At 41.2% G+C, this 17,412-nt stretch overlaps 1 protein-coding gene across 1 annotated transcript in view; it reads left to right on the top strand.

The window, feature by feature from the left end:
* The window catches only part of LOC144494026 (pecanex-like protein 2), a 209,129-nt gene extending 206,200 nt beyond the window's left edge, over window positions 1-2,929 (top strand). Inside the window, exon 39 of the mRNA XM_078213600.1 lies at window positions 2,801-2,929. Coding sequence (XP_078069726.1) covers window positions 2,801-2,929 — 129 coding nt within the window. The remainder of the gene's footprint in view (window positions 1-2,800) is intronic.
* Window positions 2,930-17,412: the final 14,483 nt, after the last annotated feature.

Below are 17,412 nucleotides of genomic sequence, written 5' to 3'. Positions count from 1 at the left end.
TCCTGCCCTCTCTCCTGCTGTCTGTCTTTGTCTCCGTAAGAAGTTTAACAACACCAGGTTAAAGTCCAACAGGTTTATTTGGTAGCAAAAGCCACACAAGCTTTCGGAGCCCCAAGTCCCTTCTTCAGGTGAGTGGGAATTCTGTTCACAAACAGGGCATATAAAGACACAAACTCAATTTATATGAATAATGGTTGGAATGCGAATACTTACAACTAATCAAGTCTTTAAGATACAAACAATGTGAGTGGAGAGAGCATCAAGACAGTCTAAAGAGATGTGTATTGTCTCCAGACAGGACAGCCAGTGAGACTCTGCAGGTCCAGGCAGGCTGTGGAGATTACAAATAGTGTGACATGAACCCAATATCCCGGTTGAGGCCGTCCTCGTGTGTGCGGAACTTGGCTATCAGTTTCTGCTCAGCGACTCTGCGCCGTCGTGTGTCGCAAAGGCCGCCTTGGAGGACGCTTACCCGAATATCAGAGGCTGAATGCCCGTGACCGCTGAAGTGCTCCCCAACAGGAAGAGAACAGTCTTGCCTGGTGATTGTCGAGCGGTGTTCATTCATCCATTGTCGCAGCGTCTGCATAGTTTCCCCAATGTACCATGCCTCGGGACATCCTTTCCTGCAGCGTATCAGGTAGAGTTGTCTACCTGATACGCTGCAGGAAAGGATGTCCCGAGGCATGGTACATTGGGGAAACCATGCAGACACTGCGACAACAGATGAATGAACACCACTCGACAATCACCAGGCAAGACTGTCCTCTTCCTGTTGGGGAGCACTTCAGCAGTCACGGGCATTCGGCCTCTGATATTCGGGTAAGCGTTCTCCAAGGCGGCCTTCACGACGCACAACGGTGCAGAGTCACTGAGCAGAAACTGATAGCCAAGTTCCGCACACATGAGGACGGCCTCAGCCGGGATATTGGGTTCATGTCACACTATTTGTAATCCCCACAGCCTTCCTGAACCTGCAGAGTCTCACTGGCTGTCCTGTCTGGAGACAATACACATCTCTTTAGACTGTCTTGATGCTCTCTCCACTCACATTGTTTGTATCTTAAAGACTTGATTAGCTGTAAGTATTCACATTCCAACCATTATTCATATAAATTGAGTTTATGTCTTTATAGGCCCTGTTTGTGAACAGAATTCCCACTCACCTGAAGAAGGGACTTGGGGCTCCGAAAGCTTGTGTGGCTTTTGCTACCAAATAAACCTGTTGGACTTTAACCTGGTGGTGTTAAACCTCTTACTGTGTTTACCCCAGTCCAACGCTGGCATCTCCACATCATGTCTTTGTCTCCCACAGACCAAGCGAGACCCCCTAACAAGATATCCATGACCAATTCAAGCTTTCTTCTTAGCTTGAGTTGATAAGTGGCAAGTCACATTCATGCCTCAAAAGGGTCAGGCAATGACTCTCCCCTTGACATTCAATGGCATTACCATCACTGAATCCCCGACTCTCAACATCCTGGGGATTACCATTGACTAGAAACTGAACTGGACAATCCAAGCCTGAATGTTGTCCAGGTCTTGCTGCATGTGGACATGGACTGTTTCAGGAGATCAGGGGCTGATTGGGCCTGGCATAACCATATTAAATGTCAATGAGCAGGTTTTTGCTATATATACACCAACACTGAATCATTAAAACATTTCCATTTGAAACTTACTATTGAACCTGCTTCCACCATTCTCTCAAACTGAGCAGACCAGATCACAACAAATCAGGAAATAATTCTCATACCCCTCTAATTCGTTTGCCAATACTGCCATATAAATACTGTGGTTATAAGTGCAGGTCAGAGACTGAGAATTCTGTGGAGTAACTCACTTCCTAATTCTTCAAAGCCCATCCAGCATCTACAAGGCACATGTCAGGAGTGTGATGGAATACTTTCCACTTTGCCTGGATGGCTGCTGCTCCAAAAACTCAACACCATCCAGGAAAAAGTAGCCCATTTGATTGGTATCCCAGCCGCCACGTACAAAATCCATTCCTTCCCCCTCTGAGACACAGTGGCAGCAGTGTATATCCTACAGGATGCACTGCATCAACTCACCAAGACCCCTCAGATAGCACCTTCCAAACATGTGGTCTCTGCCACCTAGAAAGACAAAGACAGCAGACACATGTGAACACCGCCACCTGCAAATTCTCTTCCAAGCCACTCACCGTCCTGACTTGGAAATATATCCCCATTCCTTCATTGTCACTAGGTCAAAATCCTGGAACACCCTCCAGAACAGTACTGTGGGTGCTCCTACACTTCGGGGACTGCAGCGGTTCAAGAAGGCTGCTCACCACCACCTTCCCAAGGGCAATTTTTGGATAATAAAAAGAAATGCCAACCTTGTCAGGGGTGCCCATGAAGGAATTGTTAAAAAAGTTTTATTTATGACAAATCTATGCTAATGGTCTGCCATATTGTTCTGTTCTTTGTAGAAGATGGAATGGGAGAATATACTCGGAAACTAAGTATTTGCAGGGCTATAAGTAAAGACAGTAAGAGTTTTAACAACACCAGGTTAAAGTCCAACAGGTTTATTTGGTAGCAAATACCATAATGGTATTTGCTACCAAATAAACCTGTTGGACTTTCACCTGGTGTTGTTAAAACTCTTACTGTGTTCACCCCAGTCCAACGCTGGCATCTCCACACTATAAGTAAAGAGCAGGGAGACGGACTAATTGGATAGCTCTTTCAAAGAACTGATACAGGCGTGATGGGCCAACAGTCTATACTGTGTGAAAGATGATAAATGCTTTTTTTTCCTCCTTTTTTTAAAGGGCACCTCTGATGCCTGGTCATCTGTAGATGTTACAAGTTCCAGTCAGCAGAAAGATGCAGTTCACACAGATGATGCTTCACACACGCAGAATGGAGACGATAAATTGCAGGATGAAAGAGGAATGTGACTTCTTACCCAACGTGAGACCAGACTCACCAGTGACCACTTGCATGTAAATTGGAGGTGCTCGGAACTAAATGAAACAGACAAACCAGTAGTGACAAAGCATGGATTACTAAAGAGAGTAGCAATAGGGAGAGAATTCATCCACAACGTAAAACTGGAGCAAATAATCCAGTGGAAATATTCTGAATTAAATGTTGAATATTGCTTTTGTTAGTGAAGTGAGTGCATACTTTCATTTTCAAAGTCAAATGCAAACCCATCGAAAGTTCGATGCCTGTGAATAATAATGTCATTTCATGTGACTTTAAAGGTCATATTCCTGCTTATTCAGCCAGACAGGCTGAACCTGAAATTGATTGGACTTGCCCAATGTTCTGAGTTCCCAGAATAGATGTAGGGTCACATGTTCTTTGGTTCGATCATTTTGATTAACAAGTAGATGTGGGTAAATGCTGATGCAAGGTCACTAGAAAGGAGTAACAGAATAGTCACTCATATTTAGTGCTGCTCTCAAAGTCTAATCTTTCAAAAATGGATTATCAAACATTATCAGAAAGCTGGGAGAATGCTTATGAATGATGTATTAAAATCATTACTGATGAACTTGTCTAATATTCCACAGCTGTGGTCACATTATATTCTTTAAATCTCTATTGAACTTTGGCTAGTTCACGTTTGAAGTACCATGCATATTTCTTTAAGTTTGAGTTCATTTATTAGTGTCATAAGTAGGCTTACATTAACACTCCAATGAAGTTACCGTGAAAATCCCCTAGTTGCCACACTCCAGTGCTTGTTTGGGTATACTGAGGGAGAATTTAGCATGGCCAATCCAGCTAACCAGCACATCTTTGGACTGAGAGAGGAAACTCACGCAGACACGGGGAGGATGTGCAGACTCTGCACAGACAGTGACCCAAGCTGCGAATCGAACCCGGGTCCCTGGCACTGTGAGGCAGCAGTGCTAAACACTGTGCCGCCTGGTCTCTGTATGATAAAAAGATTATAGAGATACTGGTGAAGGTGCAAAAATATTTACAAAATTAATACTGGAGCTAAGTTATATCTACCAGGAAAGATTAAACAGGCTGGGCTCCTTTCTCTAGAAAAGAGAAGGCTGAGTAGTGACTGAGTAGAGGTCTTTAAAATTATGAAGTGTTTCAATAGGGTAGACGTAGAGATGTTTCCACTTTTGGGGGAATCCAAACCTAGGGGCTATAAATATAAGAATGTTTCTAATAAATCCAATAGGGAGTTAAGGAGAAACACCTTTACCCAGAGAATTATTAGGATGTCAAACTCACTAAACATGGAGTGGTTGAGGCAAATAGCTTTCATGCTTTTAAGGGCAAGCCAGATAGATACGAGGGAGAAAGGAATAAAAATATATGTCGATGGAGTGATATGACAGTGAGGAGTCAGTGGAAAAGAGTACATGCAGAAATGTCAGCACAGACCAGTTGGGCTGAATGGTCTTTTTCTGAACTGTAAATGCTTTGTAAAATTATAAAGTAATTATTTATTCCTTCTAGGTCTGGTGTTGGAGAACGCAAAGAATGGAAATATTTTGAAGCCAGGATTGTGGAGGGACAGGGAGGAGGAGTTTGAATGAATCCTCACAGTTAAAGCGGTTGGGAGAACTGGCAGAGGGAAGGAGCAGGAAGTTCCAATACTTTTATGACTCTTTTAGCATCCATATTCAGAGCAAAGCTCCAGTTCTCAAACTTGGTATGTGCTATACTTACTCTAATGTTATAGGAAGCAGCTGTTCCCCTTGGTTATGGGATCAATCATGTGGGGGCATAGTTTTAGAGTGAGGGGCAGGAGATTCAGAGGGGATTTGAGAAAAAAAAAATCACTGAGGGTGGTGAGAATCTGGAATGTACTGCCTGGGAACATGGTGGAGGCCAGAAACCTTACAACCTTTAAAAAAATACTTGGATAAGCACTTGAAATATTATAACATTATGGATATGAGACAAGTGCTGGAAAAAGGGATTAGCGGTTTATAAAATACATGGCAATTTGATTTTACTTGTGCAAAAAATATTCATTTTAATAGTATTCGACTATGTTGCAACACTAACAAATCACCCATCCTTGAAACTATTTTCTCTTCATCTTCTCAATTGCCTTCACACACTTCTTAAAGTGTGGTGTCCAGAGCTGGATGCAATTCTCCAAGTGAGGCCAAACCTGTGTTTTATACAGGTTTAACCTAACTTACTTTCTTTTGTAGTCTATGCCCCTATTGATAAAGGCCAGGATGCTGTGTATGTTATTAAATGTTCTCTCAACCTGTCCTACCTTCAATGATGCGCATATACACCCTGGTCTTTCTGCTCCTTCAGCCCCTTTAGAATTGTACCCTTTATTTTGTATTGTCTCTTTGCATTCTTCCGAACAAAATTAATCACTTCACACTTCTCTGTGTTAAATTTCTTCTGCCACGGCTTGCTCATTGTATCAACCTATCTATATCCTTTTGAAGTTCTACACTATCTTCCTCTCAATACTTCCAAATGTTGTATAATCTGCAAATTTTGAAATTGTGCCCTGTTTTACAAGCTCGAGGTAATTAATATATCTCAAGATGAACAGGGGTCCTAACACTTACCCCTGGGGAACTACACTATAAACCACCTTCCAGTCAAAAACATCCATTAACCAATACTGTGTTTCCTGTCACTCAGCCATTTTTATAGCCATGTTATTACTGTCCATTTTATTTCATGATCTCTAACTTTGCCCACACATCTGTTGTGCAACACTTTATCAAATGTCTTTTGGAAGTCCATGTAAATCTCATCAACACCATTACCTTTATCGACTCTTTCTGTTACCTATCAAAAGATCCAGCAAGTTTCACATTTCAAAGAACAAAGAACAGTACAGCACAGGAAACAGGCCCTTCGGCCCTCCAAGCCTGTGCTGCTCATTGGTTCAACGAGACCATTCGTTTGTATCCTTCCATTCATGTGACTATCCAGGTAAGTCTTAAACGATGCCAGCGTGTCTGCCTCCACCACCCTACTTGGCAGCGCATTCCAGACCCCCACCACTCTCTGTGTAAAAAACGTCCCTCTGATATCTGAGTTATACCTCGCCCCTCTCACCTTGAGCCCGTGACCCCTCGTGATCGTCACCTCCGACCTGGGAAAAAGCTTCCCACTGTTCACCCTATCTATGCCCTTCATAATTTTGTACACCTCTATTAGGTCTCCCCTCATTCTCTGTCTTTCCAGGGAGAACGAGCCCAGTTTACCCAATCTCTCCTCATAGCTAAGACCCTCCATACCAGGCAACATCCTGGTAAACCTTCTCTGCACTCTCCCTAAAGCCTCCACGTCCTTCTGGTAGTGTGATGACCAGAACTGGACTCAGTACTCCAAATGTGGCCTAACCAGCGTTCTATACAGCTGCAACATCATACTCCAGCTTTTATACTCTATACCCCGTTCTATAAAGGCAAGCATACCATATGCCTTCTTCACCACCTTCTTCACCTGTGCTGCCACCTTCAAGGATTTGTGGACTTGCACACCTTGGTACCTCTGTGTTTCTATATTCTTGATGGCTCTGCCATTTATTGTATAACTCCCCCCTACATTAGTTCTCCAAAATGCATCACTTCGCATTTATCTGGATTAAATTCCATCTGCCATTTCTCCGCCCAATTTTCCAGCCTATCTATATCCTGCTGTGTTGTCCGACAATGTTCATCGCTATCTGCAAGTCCAGCCATCTTCGTATCATCCGCAAACTTGCTGATAACACCAGTTACACCTTCTTCCAAATCATTTATATATATCACAAATAGCAGAGGTCCCAGTACAGAGCCCTGTGGAACACCACCGGTCACAGACCTCCAGCCAGAAAAAGATCCTTCGACTGTTACCCTCTGTCTCCTGTGGCCAACACAGTAAGAAGTCTCACAACACCAGGTTAAAGTCCAACAGGTTTATTTGGTAGCAAATACCATAAGGTAAATACCATAAGGTACCATAAATACCATATGGTATTTGCTACCAAATAAACCTGTTGGACTTTAACCTGGTGTTGTGAGACTTCTTACTGTGTTCACCCCAATCCAACGCCGGCATCTCTACATCCTGTGGCCAAGCCACTTTTCTACCCATCTAGCCACCTCTCCTTGTATCCCATGAGCCTTAACCTTCTTAACCAACCTGCCATGAGGGACGTTGTCAAATGCCTTACTGAAATCCATATAGACGACATCCACGGCCCTTCCTTCGTCAACCGTTTTTGTCACTTCCTCAAAAAACTCCACCAAATTTGTAAGGCACGACCTCCCTCTTACAAAACCATGCTGTCTGTCACTAATGAGATGATTCTGTTCTAAATGCACATACACCCTGTCTCTAAGAATCCTCTCCAACAACTTCCCTACCATGGATGTCAAGCTCACTGGCCTATAATTACCCAGGTTATCCCTGCTACCCTTCTCAGATAACGGTACCACATTCGCTATCCTCCAATCCTCAGGGACCTCACCTGATTTTGTAGAATCATAGAATCCCTACAGTGCAGAAGGAGGCCATTTGGCCCATCGAGGCTGCACCGACAATAATCCCACCCAGGCCCTATCCCTGTAACCCCAAGTATTTACCCTACTGGTCCCCCTGACACTAAGGAGTAATTTAGCATGGCCAATCAACCTAAACCACACATCTTTGGACTTGTTTTTGGACTTGTTGCAGATACTATGGAACACGGTGTTCAAGGAAATGTAGTGACGTAGATAGAGGTACAGATAGAGAGCAGCAAACTTGGGGTAAGAACAAATTGCTGTTTTGGTTTGGTGGGTAGTGCTATGCCCCAGAAATTGTATTTTCTACTGATGTAAAAAGGATGGTATTAAAATTTGCTGCATGGCAAGGAATGAGGAAGATTAAAGGGCAAGGACAGATTAGTAGAGTGACCAGCAGGTGGAAGATACAGTTTAATACAAAAAAATGTGAAGTGTAGGTTCTGGAAAAAAGTGAAAGGAAAACACATCCCAAATGGCAAGACTTTAAGGATAGAAATAGAGAGAGAGGTAGGATTGCAGCTATGTATAGATCTTGAAAATGGGAATGCAGGTAATAAAGGACATAAACATGCAAAATAATATTTTTTTAAAAATACATGGAGGTATTGAACATAAAAAGGAAAGTGAGATATCAAATTACTACCAGATACAAAGTCATTAACAAAAGAATATATGGGAACCTTGGCATATGCCAAAAACAAGGAAGTGATGGTTAAACCTTTATAAGTAACTGCTTAGATTTTAGCTGGAGTCGTGTGTAACGTTCTGGGCACTACAGTTTAGGAAGAGTGAAGAGATTGCCTGAATTATACCAGGGATGAAGATCAGTAATACAGAATGACTGGATAATCTGAAATTATTCTTAGAGCAATGAAGGGATGAGGGAGGCATTGGCTAAGGTAGACTGGGAGCAAAAACGTTATGGTGGAACAATTGAGGAACAGTGGAGGACTTTCAAAGTGACTTTTCACAGTGCTCAGCAAAAGTATATACCAGTGATAAGGAAGGACTGTAGAAAAAGAAATAATCCAGCCATGGATATCTAAGGAAATAAAGGAGGGTATGAAATTGAAACAAAATGCATACAAAGTGGCAAAGATTAGTGGGAACCTAGAGGATTGGGAAATCTTTAAAGGTCAACAGAAAGTCACGAAAAAAGCTATAAAGAAAAGTAAGATGGATTATGAGAGTAAACTAGCTCAGAATATAAAAACAGATAGCAATGGTTTCTACAAATATATAAAACAAAAAAGTGGTTAAAGTAAACATTGGTCCTTTAGAGGATGAGAAGGGGGATGTAATAACTGGAAATGAGAAAATGGCTGAGGCACTGAACATGTATTTTATGTCGGTCTTCACAGTGGAAGACACAAATAACATGCCAAAAATTGATGACAGGAAAGCTATGGCAGGTGAGGACCGAGAAACTATTATTACGAAAGAGGTAGTGTTGGCAAGTTAATGGGGCTAAAGGTAGACAAGTCTCCTGGCCCTGATGGAATGCATCCCAGGGTACTAAGAGATGGCGGGAGAAATAGCAAATGCACTAGTGGTAATTTACCAAAATTCGCTGGACTCTGGGGTGGGTCCCGCAGATTGGAAAACAGCAAATGTGACGTCACTGTTTAAAAAAGAGGTAGACAAAAGGCGGGTAACTATAGGCCGGTTAGCTTAACTTCTGTAGAAGGGAAAATCTATCATCAAGGAAGAAATAGCGAGACATCTGGATATAAATTGTCCCATTGGTAAGACGCAGCATGGGTTCATGAAGGGAAGGTCATGTTTGACTAATTTGGTGGAAATCTTTGAGAACATTATATGTGCAGTGAACAATGGGGAACCTGTGGATGTGGTGTATCTGGATTTCCAGAAGGCATTTGACAAGGTTCCGCACCAAAGACTGCTACATAAGATAAAGGTGCACGGTGTTACAGGTAATGTATTGGCATGGATAGAGGATTGGTTAACTAACAGAAAGCAAAGAATGGGTGTAAATGGGTGTTTTTCTGGTTGGCGATCAGTGACTAGTGGTGTGCCTCAGGGATCAGTGTTGGGACCGCAATTGTTTACGATTTACATAGATGATTTGGAGTTGGGGACCAAGTGTAGTGTGTCAAAATTCGCAGATGACACTAAGATGAGTGCCAGAGCAAAGTGTGCAGAGGATTCTGAAAGTCTGCAAAGGGATATAGATAATCTAAGTGAGTGGGCGAGGGTCTGGCAGATGGAGTACAATGTTGGTAAATGTGAGGTTATCCATTTCGGTAGGAATAACAGCAAAATGGACTTATTTAAATGGTAAAAAATTGCAGCATGCTGCTGTGCAGAGGGACCTGGGTGTCCTTGTGCAAAAATCACAAGGAGTTGGTTTGCAGGTGCAGCAGGTACTTTAGAAGGCAAATGGAATTTTGTCCTTCATTGCTAGAGGCATGGAGTTTAAAAACAGCGAGGTTATGTTGCAGCTGCATAAGATGCTGGTGAGGCCACACCTGGAGTATTGTGTACAGTTTTGGCCTTCTTATTTGAGAAAGGATATACTGGCAGTGGAGGGGGTGCAAAGGAGATTCATTAGGTTGATTCCGGAGTTGAGAGGGTAGGCTTATGAGGAGAGACTGAGGCTATACTCATTGGAATTCAGAAGAATGAGGGGAGATCTGAAAGAAACATATAAGATTGTGAAGGGAATAGATAAGATAGAAGCAGGGAAGTTGTTTCCACTGCTGGGTGAAACTAGAACTGGGGGCATGATCTCAAAATAAGGGAAAGCAGATTTAGGACTGAGTTGAGGAGGAACTTCTTCACCCAAAGGGTTGTGAATCTGTGGAATTCCCTGCCCAGTGAAGCAGTTGAGGCTACCTCATTGAATGTTTTTACGGCAAGGATAGATACATTTTTGAACAGTAAAGGAATTAAGGGTTATGGTGAGTGGGTGGGTAAGTGGAGCTGAGTCCACAAAAAGATCAGCCATGATCTTATTGAATGGTGGAGCAGGCTCGAGGGGCCAGATGGCTACTCCTGCTCCTAGTTCTTATGTTCTTATGAAGATGAAGAGTTGATTTAATAGAATTGTTTAAAATTATGAACAGTTTGATAGAGTATATAGAGAGAAACTGTTTCCATTGGCAGGAGGGTCAGTAACCAGAAGACAGATTTAAAACAATTGGCAAAACAGCCAAAGGAATAGAATCCCTACAGTGCAGGAAAGGCCATTCAGCCCATCGAGCCTGCACCGACTCTGACAGATTATCTTACCCAGGTGGTCTCCCTTGCCCTATCCCTCCAACCCCACACATTTACCATGGCTAATCCCCCTAACCTATACATCTTGGGACACTAAGGGGCAATTTTACATGGCCAATCCAGCTAACCTGCACATCTTTGGACTGTAGGGGGAAACCGGAGCACCCAGAGGAAGCCCACACTGACACAGGGAGAACATGCAAACACAGATAGAGACGATAGGTTTTTTTTAAGCAATGAGCTGGAATTTATCATCTGTAAAGGTGGGAGTAGTTTCAAAACGAAATAAAGCCTTGCAATTATGTCATGCTTTTCAGGACTTCGGTACTTTACAACCAATTAAGTGAATTTGAATTGTATTTACTGTGATAATGATCAGATAATAATTGGGCCTGAATTTCCACGGAGTAGAAATCAATCAGATTGCCACTTTGCTCCTACTTATACATCTTGTATTCTTTAATGATCCTGTCTTGCCCAACCTTCCAACTCAGATCGGGCGAGAACTGTGCAGTGCAGCATGCTCTGTGGCCTTCAGTCGAATAATGCTGAATCAGAGGCAAGGCGGCTACACGCCATGTTGGTCAACTGCGGTGGGGGTAGTGGGATGTGCAGACAGTCGGGTGGGCCTTGGAGTTCAGAGATGTCCCATGGGCTGAGGGTGGGAGAGCTCTGTGAGGGAGGAAGAGGGGGTGGGGGAGTCCCGTAGGGAGTTGGTGTGTGTCTTATTCAGAAGCTAGAAGTGGTTTTAATTATTCTGACTTTTTCTAGGTAACTATTGGTGTGAGACATTTGGAACCATTTGAAGTATTAAAAAAAAATGTGTAAAAAAAAGAGTACAGAGAAATTAGATTAAGAGTAGGTAGCTTTGGTTAGAGCTCACACTGACACAAATACAATACACTAAGTGACCTATTTCTGCTGTAAATCCTATGATTTCTTGGCCATGGGAACTAACTGGGTCAGGCCCAGTTGAACTCTGACGAAGGGTCATCCAGACTCGAAACATTAGCTCTATTCTCTCTCCACAGATGCTGTCACATCTGCTGTGGTTTTCCAGCATTTTGTGTTTTTGGGTCAGGCCCTCTGACTCTGCTACATTTTTGCAAGTGGATAGAGGGTACACTGAACACTGTTTGTTGATCGTCCATTTATCTTGCCCCCATTTCTGCAATTTCCACTTTGCCTTCCAGTGTGATCATTTTTAATAGTTTATTCATGAACAAAATCCTTTGCCTGCTGTTCCTACTCCTGTGCCTATGAAAACAACTTGAATTTATATCGTGCTTTTAACATAGAAAAACATCCCAAGGCACTTCATGGAAGCATAATCAGACAAAAATAGCAGTGCAATTCATCTTTTCACAGGGTCTTGCCTGATAAAAATTGACATCAGTCTCACTTATGAGGCAAAATTGTATTGTACAGCTGCAGAGAACCATACTTAGGCTTTGTAGCATGCACTGTTAGGTGGAAGAGGAAAGATATCCTCTGCTAGTGAACAAATTCAATATTTCAAACCACTTCACAAAGCATAAATGTTTTAATATCTGGAATTCGTTTGCAAGATACAAAAAAATTCAGTTTTTTCTAAAATATAATTTGCCCTTTAATTTCCTCCCAGCTTTCTATTTGCTTTTAGTGAAATGCAGCGCACTAATTCACCTTTTAACAGCAAGATTGGAATTCCTGTTGAAATTTGAGTTGCCACTCTGCAATTATATCAAAATTGTTCAGCTTTGAGACCATACATAATATAGCAATGCAACATAGGTATGAAAATCTGGCCATTTGAGCGAACGTGCAAGTATGAACAATCTGTTCAGAGGTTCAGAAATAATTATCCACCTGTTTAGGAATTTTGAATATGTCAGTTGTGCTATAATATAACCACTATAACAGAAATGGTAACTCGTAGTTAAAGTTGCTTTTTTCATTTGAAACACCCTTTTCACTTCTTTGTATATCTTCTTAAATTGATGACTATATTGTTGTCAGTTCTTTTTAACTGTTTGAGAGTAATCAGGTTGGATTATTGCAGAAATTGTGCTTTCCTGTAGGAAGATGCTTGATATGCAATGCCTGTTAAGAGAACTAATGACATAGAGTCATAGAGGTTTACAGCATGGAAACAGGCCCTTCGGCCCAACTTGTCCATGCTGCCCTTTTTTTTTAAACCCCCTAAACTAATCCCAATTGCCTGCATTTTGCCCATATCCCTCTATAACCCATCGTACCCATGTAACTATCTAAATGCTTTTTAAAAGATAAAATTGTACCCGCCTCTATAGAGTCATAGAGTCCACAATACTTTTTTTTACTGCCTTACTCTGGTGTACATTAGCACTTCTTGGAATGTTCTCTGTTTTGAATAATTCATAATTATGCTTTTCTTGTTTTGAATGCTTCAAAAGAGTGTCCTTTGGTTCTTGGGAAACAACATAAATCACTTCAACAATTAATTATTTCTTCAAATTATTGAAATGAAGTTTTAAAAGATTTTTAAAAATTGACATTTATTTTTACCTTTTCAGTCACAGATTTATGGAGATATAGTAGATCAATGTAATAACAGGAAGTTAGAATTTTCTGCCTCACCTTGATGCTGCACAGGGGAAAAAATGAATTATGCTTTGGGCTACTCAGAGTCCTGTATTAAATATAACTGCATGAGGTTGCCTGTTGAGATATACTAAATAATACTTACAAATTTATAGCTCTGTTAGTTTAGGTGAAAACTGAAGGTTTAAAGATATTATTGGATCAAGCTATAGAATAGGATGGAATGTAACTTGTTTAAGCATTAAACAATGTAAATTTAATTGTACAATTTCATTGTACTAAAAATATATTCTTGAACCATATGCACACATTCGTGCAATCTTTATACCCATGATTAACATGGGAATATGCACTATAAATATCAGGTTCTAGATCTTATTTCTGCTAACTTAAAATATGGTATATATTTATGTTCATTCAGGTGTCTTGGAATTTTATGAACACAGTTTAAATTTGCTATGCATGATGCAGTATGGAATCTTTATATCATTTCAGAAAATAAAACACTGAAATTTTTACGCTGTTTGCTGAATGTTTTATTGATTGTATTTCAACACCACAGTGCCTGCTATTATTTGTGGAAGTAAACAAGGCCATTTTAATGCATCATACATAACACACCCATTAAAGTGACAAGATTCTGGTGTTGAGTTCACAAATGAGCTTGAACTTAATTTGGTCAATGGTTAGTCATGGCAGGTGATTCAGTTTCTGTGTGTATATTCATCGTCAAATAATCTAAGAATGTTTAGGTTTTCAGTGGACAATGTCAATATACCACAATTGACTAATTGCTTGAATTGTCTAAACGTTTTAAAGTTTATTTATTAGTGTCACAAGTAGGCTTACGTTAAAATTGCAATGAAATTACTGTGAAAATCCCCTAGTTGCCACACTCCAGCACCTGCTCAGGTACACTGAAGGTGTACCATGGTCAATGTACCTAACCAGCACGTTTTTGGACTGTGAGAGGAAACCCACAGACATGGGGAGAATGTGCAGACTCTGCACAGGCAGTGACCAAAGCCGAGAATTGAACCTAGGTCCTTGGTGCTGTGAGGCAGTAGTGCTCACCACTGTGGGAGGTGGTGGACCTGCATTGGGTTAGGAAACCTCAAAGTCCACATCTGAGCCCTAATTGGTAAGGATTAAACAAAATTACATTTATCTCCATACCACTTTGTCGATATTCTCTCAAATTCAGTTGTTGTTGCAGATTTTAGTCCATCAGATCCTGATTACCATCAACATAAAACAAACTGAATGATCTGAACTAATTTACACAAGCATTCAGCCTTAACTCGCACCACTAAGAAGTCACATTAAAAGCACCAAATCATTTTGATTCACTGCACAAATATTGACTGTTTCCTGCTGAATCTGATATCAGCTCATTGTAATGTAGACGCCTATCATTGATAAGCTGCTGATATTGTATCCCCCAACATTGTAAGCAGGCACCCAGTTTCAAACCAAGCACTTCCTACCTCCCTGATATGGTGCCTTGACCTGCTTTTCAATAGCCTCTGGCTCTTTCCATGTATTTCAGTCTTTCTGCAACGGGAGTTTTAAGAGTACATTCATGCATTTCAATGGCAGGTCTTCCAAGGGTCACCAACTGTCGAGGAACCTATTTTAGCTACGAGCATGAACTCACTTAGGTCAGAAAGAGGTCATTTAGCTCAGAGGCAATTTGGCATGAAATTGAGACTTTTTCACTTCAAGGTTAAATTATACTTCATTCTAAAGTTTAAAGTTTATTAGTGTCACAAGTAGGCTTACATTAACACTCCAATGAAATTACTGTGAAAATCTTCTAGTCGCCACACTCCTACGCCAGTTTGGGTACACTGAGGGAGAATTTAGCATGGCCAATGCACCGAACTTTCACGCTGTGGGAAGAAACCAGAGAACCCAGAGGAAAACCATGCAGACACGGGCAGAACGTGCAGACTCCGCACAGACAGTGACCGAAGCCGCAAATTGAACCTGGGTCCCTGGTGCTGTGAGGCAACAGTGCTAACCACTGTGGGAGGTGGTGGACCTGCATTGGGTTAGGAAACCTCAAAGTCCACATCTGAGCCCTAATTGGTAAGGATTAAACAAAATTACATTTATCTCCATACCACTTTGTAGATATACTGTGCCGCCCTCCAAATATCTGGAGTTCAACTGTAGCATGCCATTATTAAAATTGTGAATTTAGGTTGAATAGCATAAATTCAAAATACTGTAATACTATTTTAAGGATGTTTTGTGATGGTTATATTCAATCTATTAAATGTATAATTTGTTTGTTTTGCTAAACTATATCAAGGGGAATAGAATTAAACCAGTTCTAAAATAAGTGCAGAAAGACAGAGAAGATTTAAGACTCAGACTTCTGATCTCCGGATGGTTATGCATTGGTGGTACCCCCTCAAGATGCACTAGCAGATCCCTCGGAAGTCCCAACGCACTGACTGTGCGGGCATTGCCCAGGAAGTTTTGACTTTCCGTGGGCACTTCCCCTGCACCTGGGACCCCCATTTTTCACACCAAAGTAACTATACTACGGCCTGCCCAACCCATCCACCCCGGTCCGTCTAACCCCTTTACCCTTCCCACCCTGACTACACCAATCCCCTTCACCCATCTTCCTGCCACCTGAACTCCTCACCCTCTTACATTACACATCATCTTTGGATTTCTGAAGTCATTTGGACTCAAAACATAAACTATTCCTCTCTCCACATATGTTGTCAGACTTGCTGAGTTTTTCCAGCATTTTTTTTGTTTCAGGCATCTGTATTTTTATTTCTGATTTCCAGTATCTGCAGTATTTTATTTTTAACCTTAAACAGCTTCTCTCCATAGCGAAGAGAACATTTGCTTTGGAACATAAACATTACTTACCTGAGTACAGTAGCTACTTCCGTGAAAAGGAGACATGGCTTCTACAATGATTCTGCTGCTCCCTGTGAAAATTGCTGTACTTTGTGAGTTTGGAAGAATCCTTCGTCAGAAGTTGAGCCCAAAAGAATTGTAGAAAGGTAACTTTTCGTCTGATCTGGGTCGGAAATAAGGATTCCGGCCCAGAACATCCGATCTGGGCCTCAGGCTAGAAGCGACAAAGCGCAAGTTATAATTTGTTCATATGACATTTCTCTGTCTGCTAATTAAGCTGTGTGAATAAAAGGAAAGTCATGAAAATTCATCTGCTTCTCTTGTCAATATGAATTTTCAGACTTCAGAACTTTCAGCCCCGAGTTTTCCTTGCTGAAACGATTGTTGGTGAGTGTGGCAAGGAGGGGGTGCAGAGCAGAATGAAGGGACAGGCTGATTTCCACTCATCCAAGGTAGTTGAATAATGTCCCATACTGAGATCCATATTTTCAATGGGACAGTTAGTATGAAGGTAGCAGGAATTTGTTTTTAAACAGGGTAGTAGAATTTTGAAAACTCTGGATGTCTTTATAAAAAGTAAAAATAATATTTGGATACCTAGGATCTGCTAAAGGAATTTGTTGGGCTTCATTTCACCTTAAGTTCCATCACTGGTGATTTTTTTTTTGTTAGGGTGGAGGTGAGGGAAAGTTCTGAAGACATATGGACTCAAAACATGAACTTTTTCTCTTCCCAAAGATGTTGGCAGACTTGCTGAGTTTTTCTGGTATTTTCTGTTTTTATTTCCGATTTTGGGCATTTTCTATTTTTATTTCTGCAGTATTTTGCTTTCACCTTACACACGATGATTCTCTCCGCTGCTCCCTGTGAGAGGTGAAGGAACTTTAATGAGGGAAAGAGAAGAGAGGCATCTTGAATTGAGAAAATTCTATAGTAGAAGAAAATTGTGATGTACCCCAAAGAGCTCTGGAGGTGAAAGTTTCATGTGGGAAATGATATGAGCAATGCGTAACATACAAAAACAGAACATCACACCCAAATGAGATTTTATCGCTTCCAAGTCTGTTTCTAGAAAAATGAAAGTGAGCTAAAACAAAGGAGGTTAAGTAACATAACTGGCCAATGGAAACAATCTGTAATTGTGTATGGAAGAAAGAGTGTATTCAAATCTTTTTAATGCCTTTTGTCCTTTGCTGCAAAGAATTAAAAATGCAAGCCCGCCATCAAGATTTAAGATTTTTTGG

This window comes from Mustelus asterias, chromosome 5, assembly GCF_964213995.1.
Source record: "Mustelus asterias chromosome 5, sMusAst1.hap1.1, whole genome shotgun sequence".
Classification (NCBI taxonomy): Eukaryota; Metazoa; Chordata; class Chondrichthyes; order Carcharhiniformes; family Triakidae; genus Mustelus; species Mustelus asterias.
Note: the sequence above shows the minus strand (reverse complement) of the source record. Positions and strands in the feature narration are given on the sequence as shown.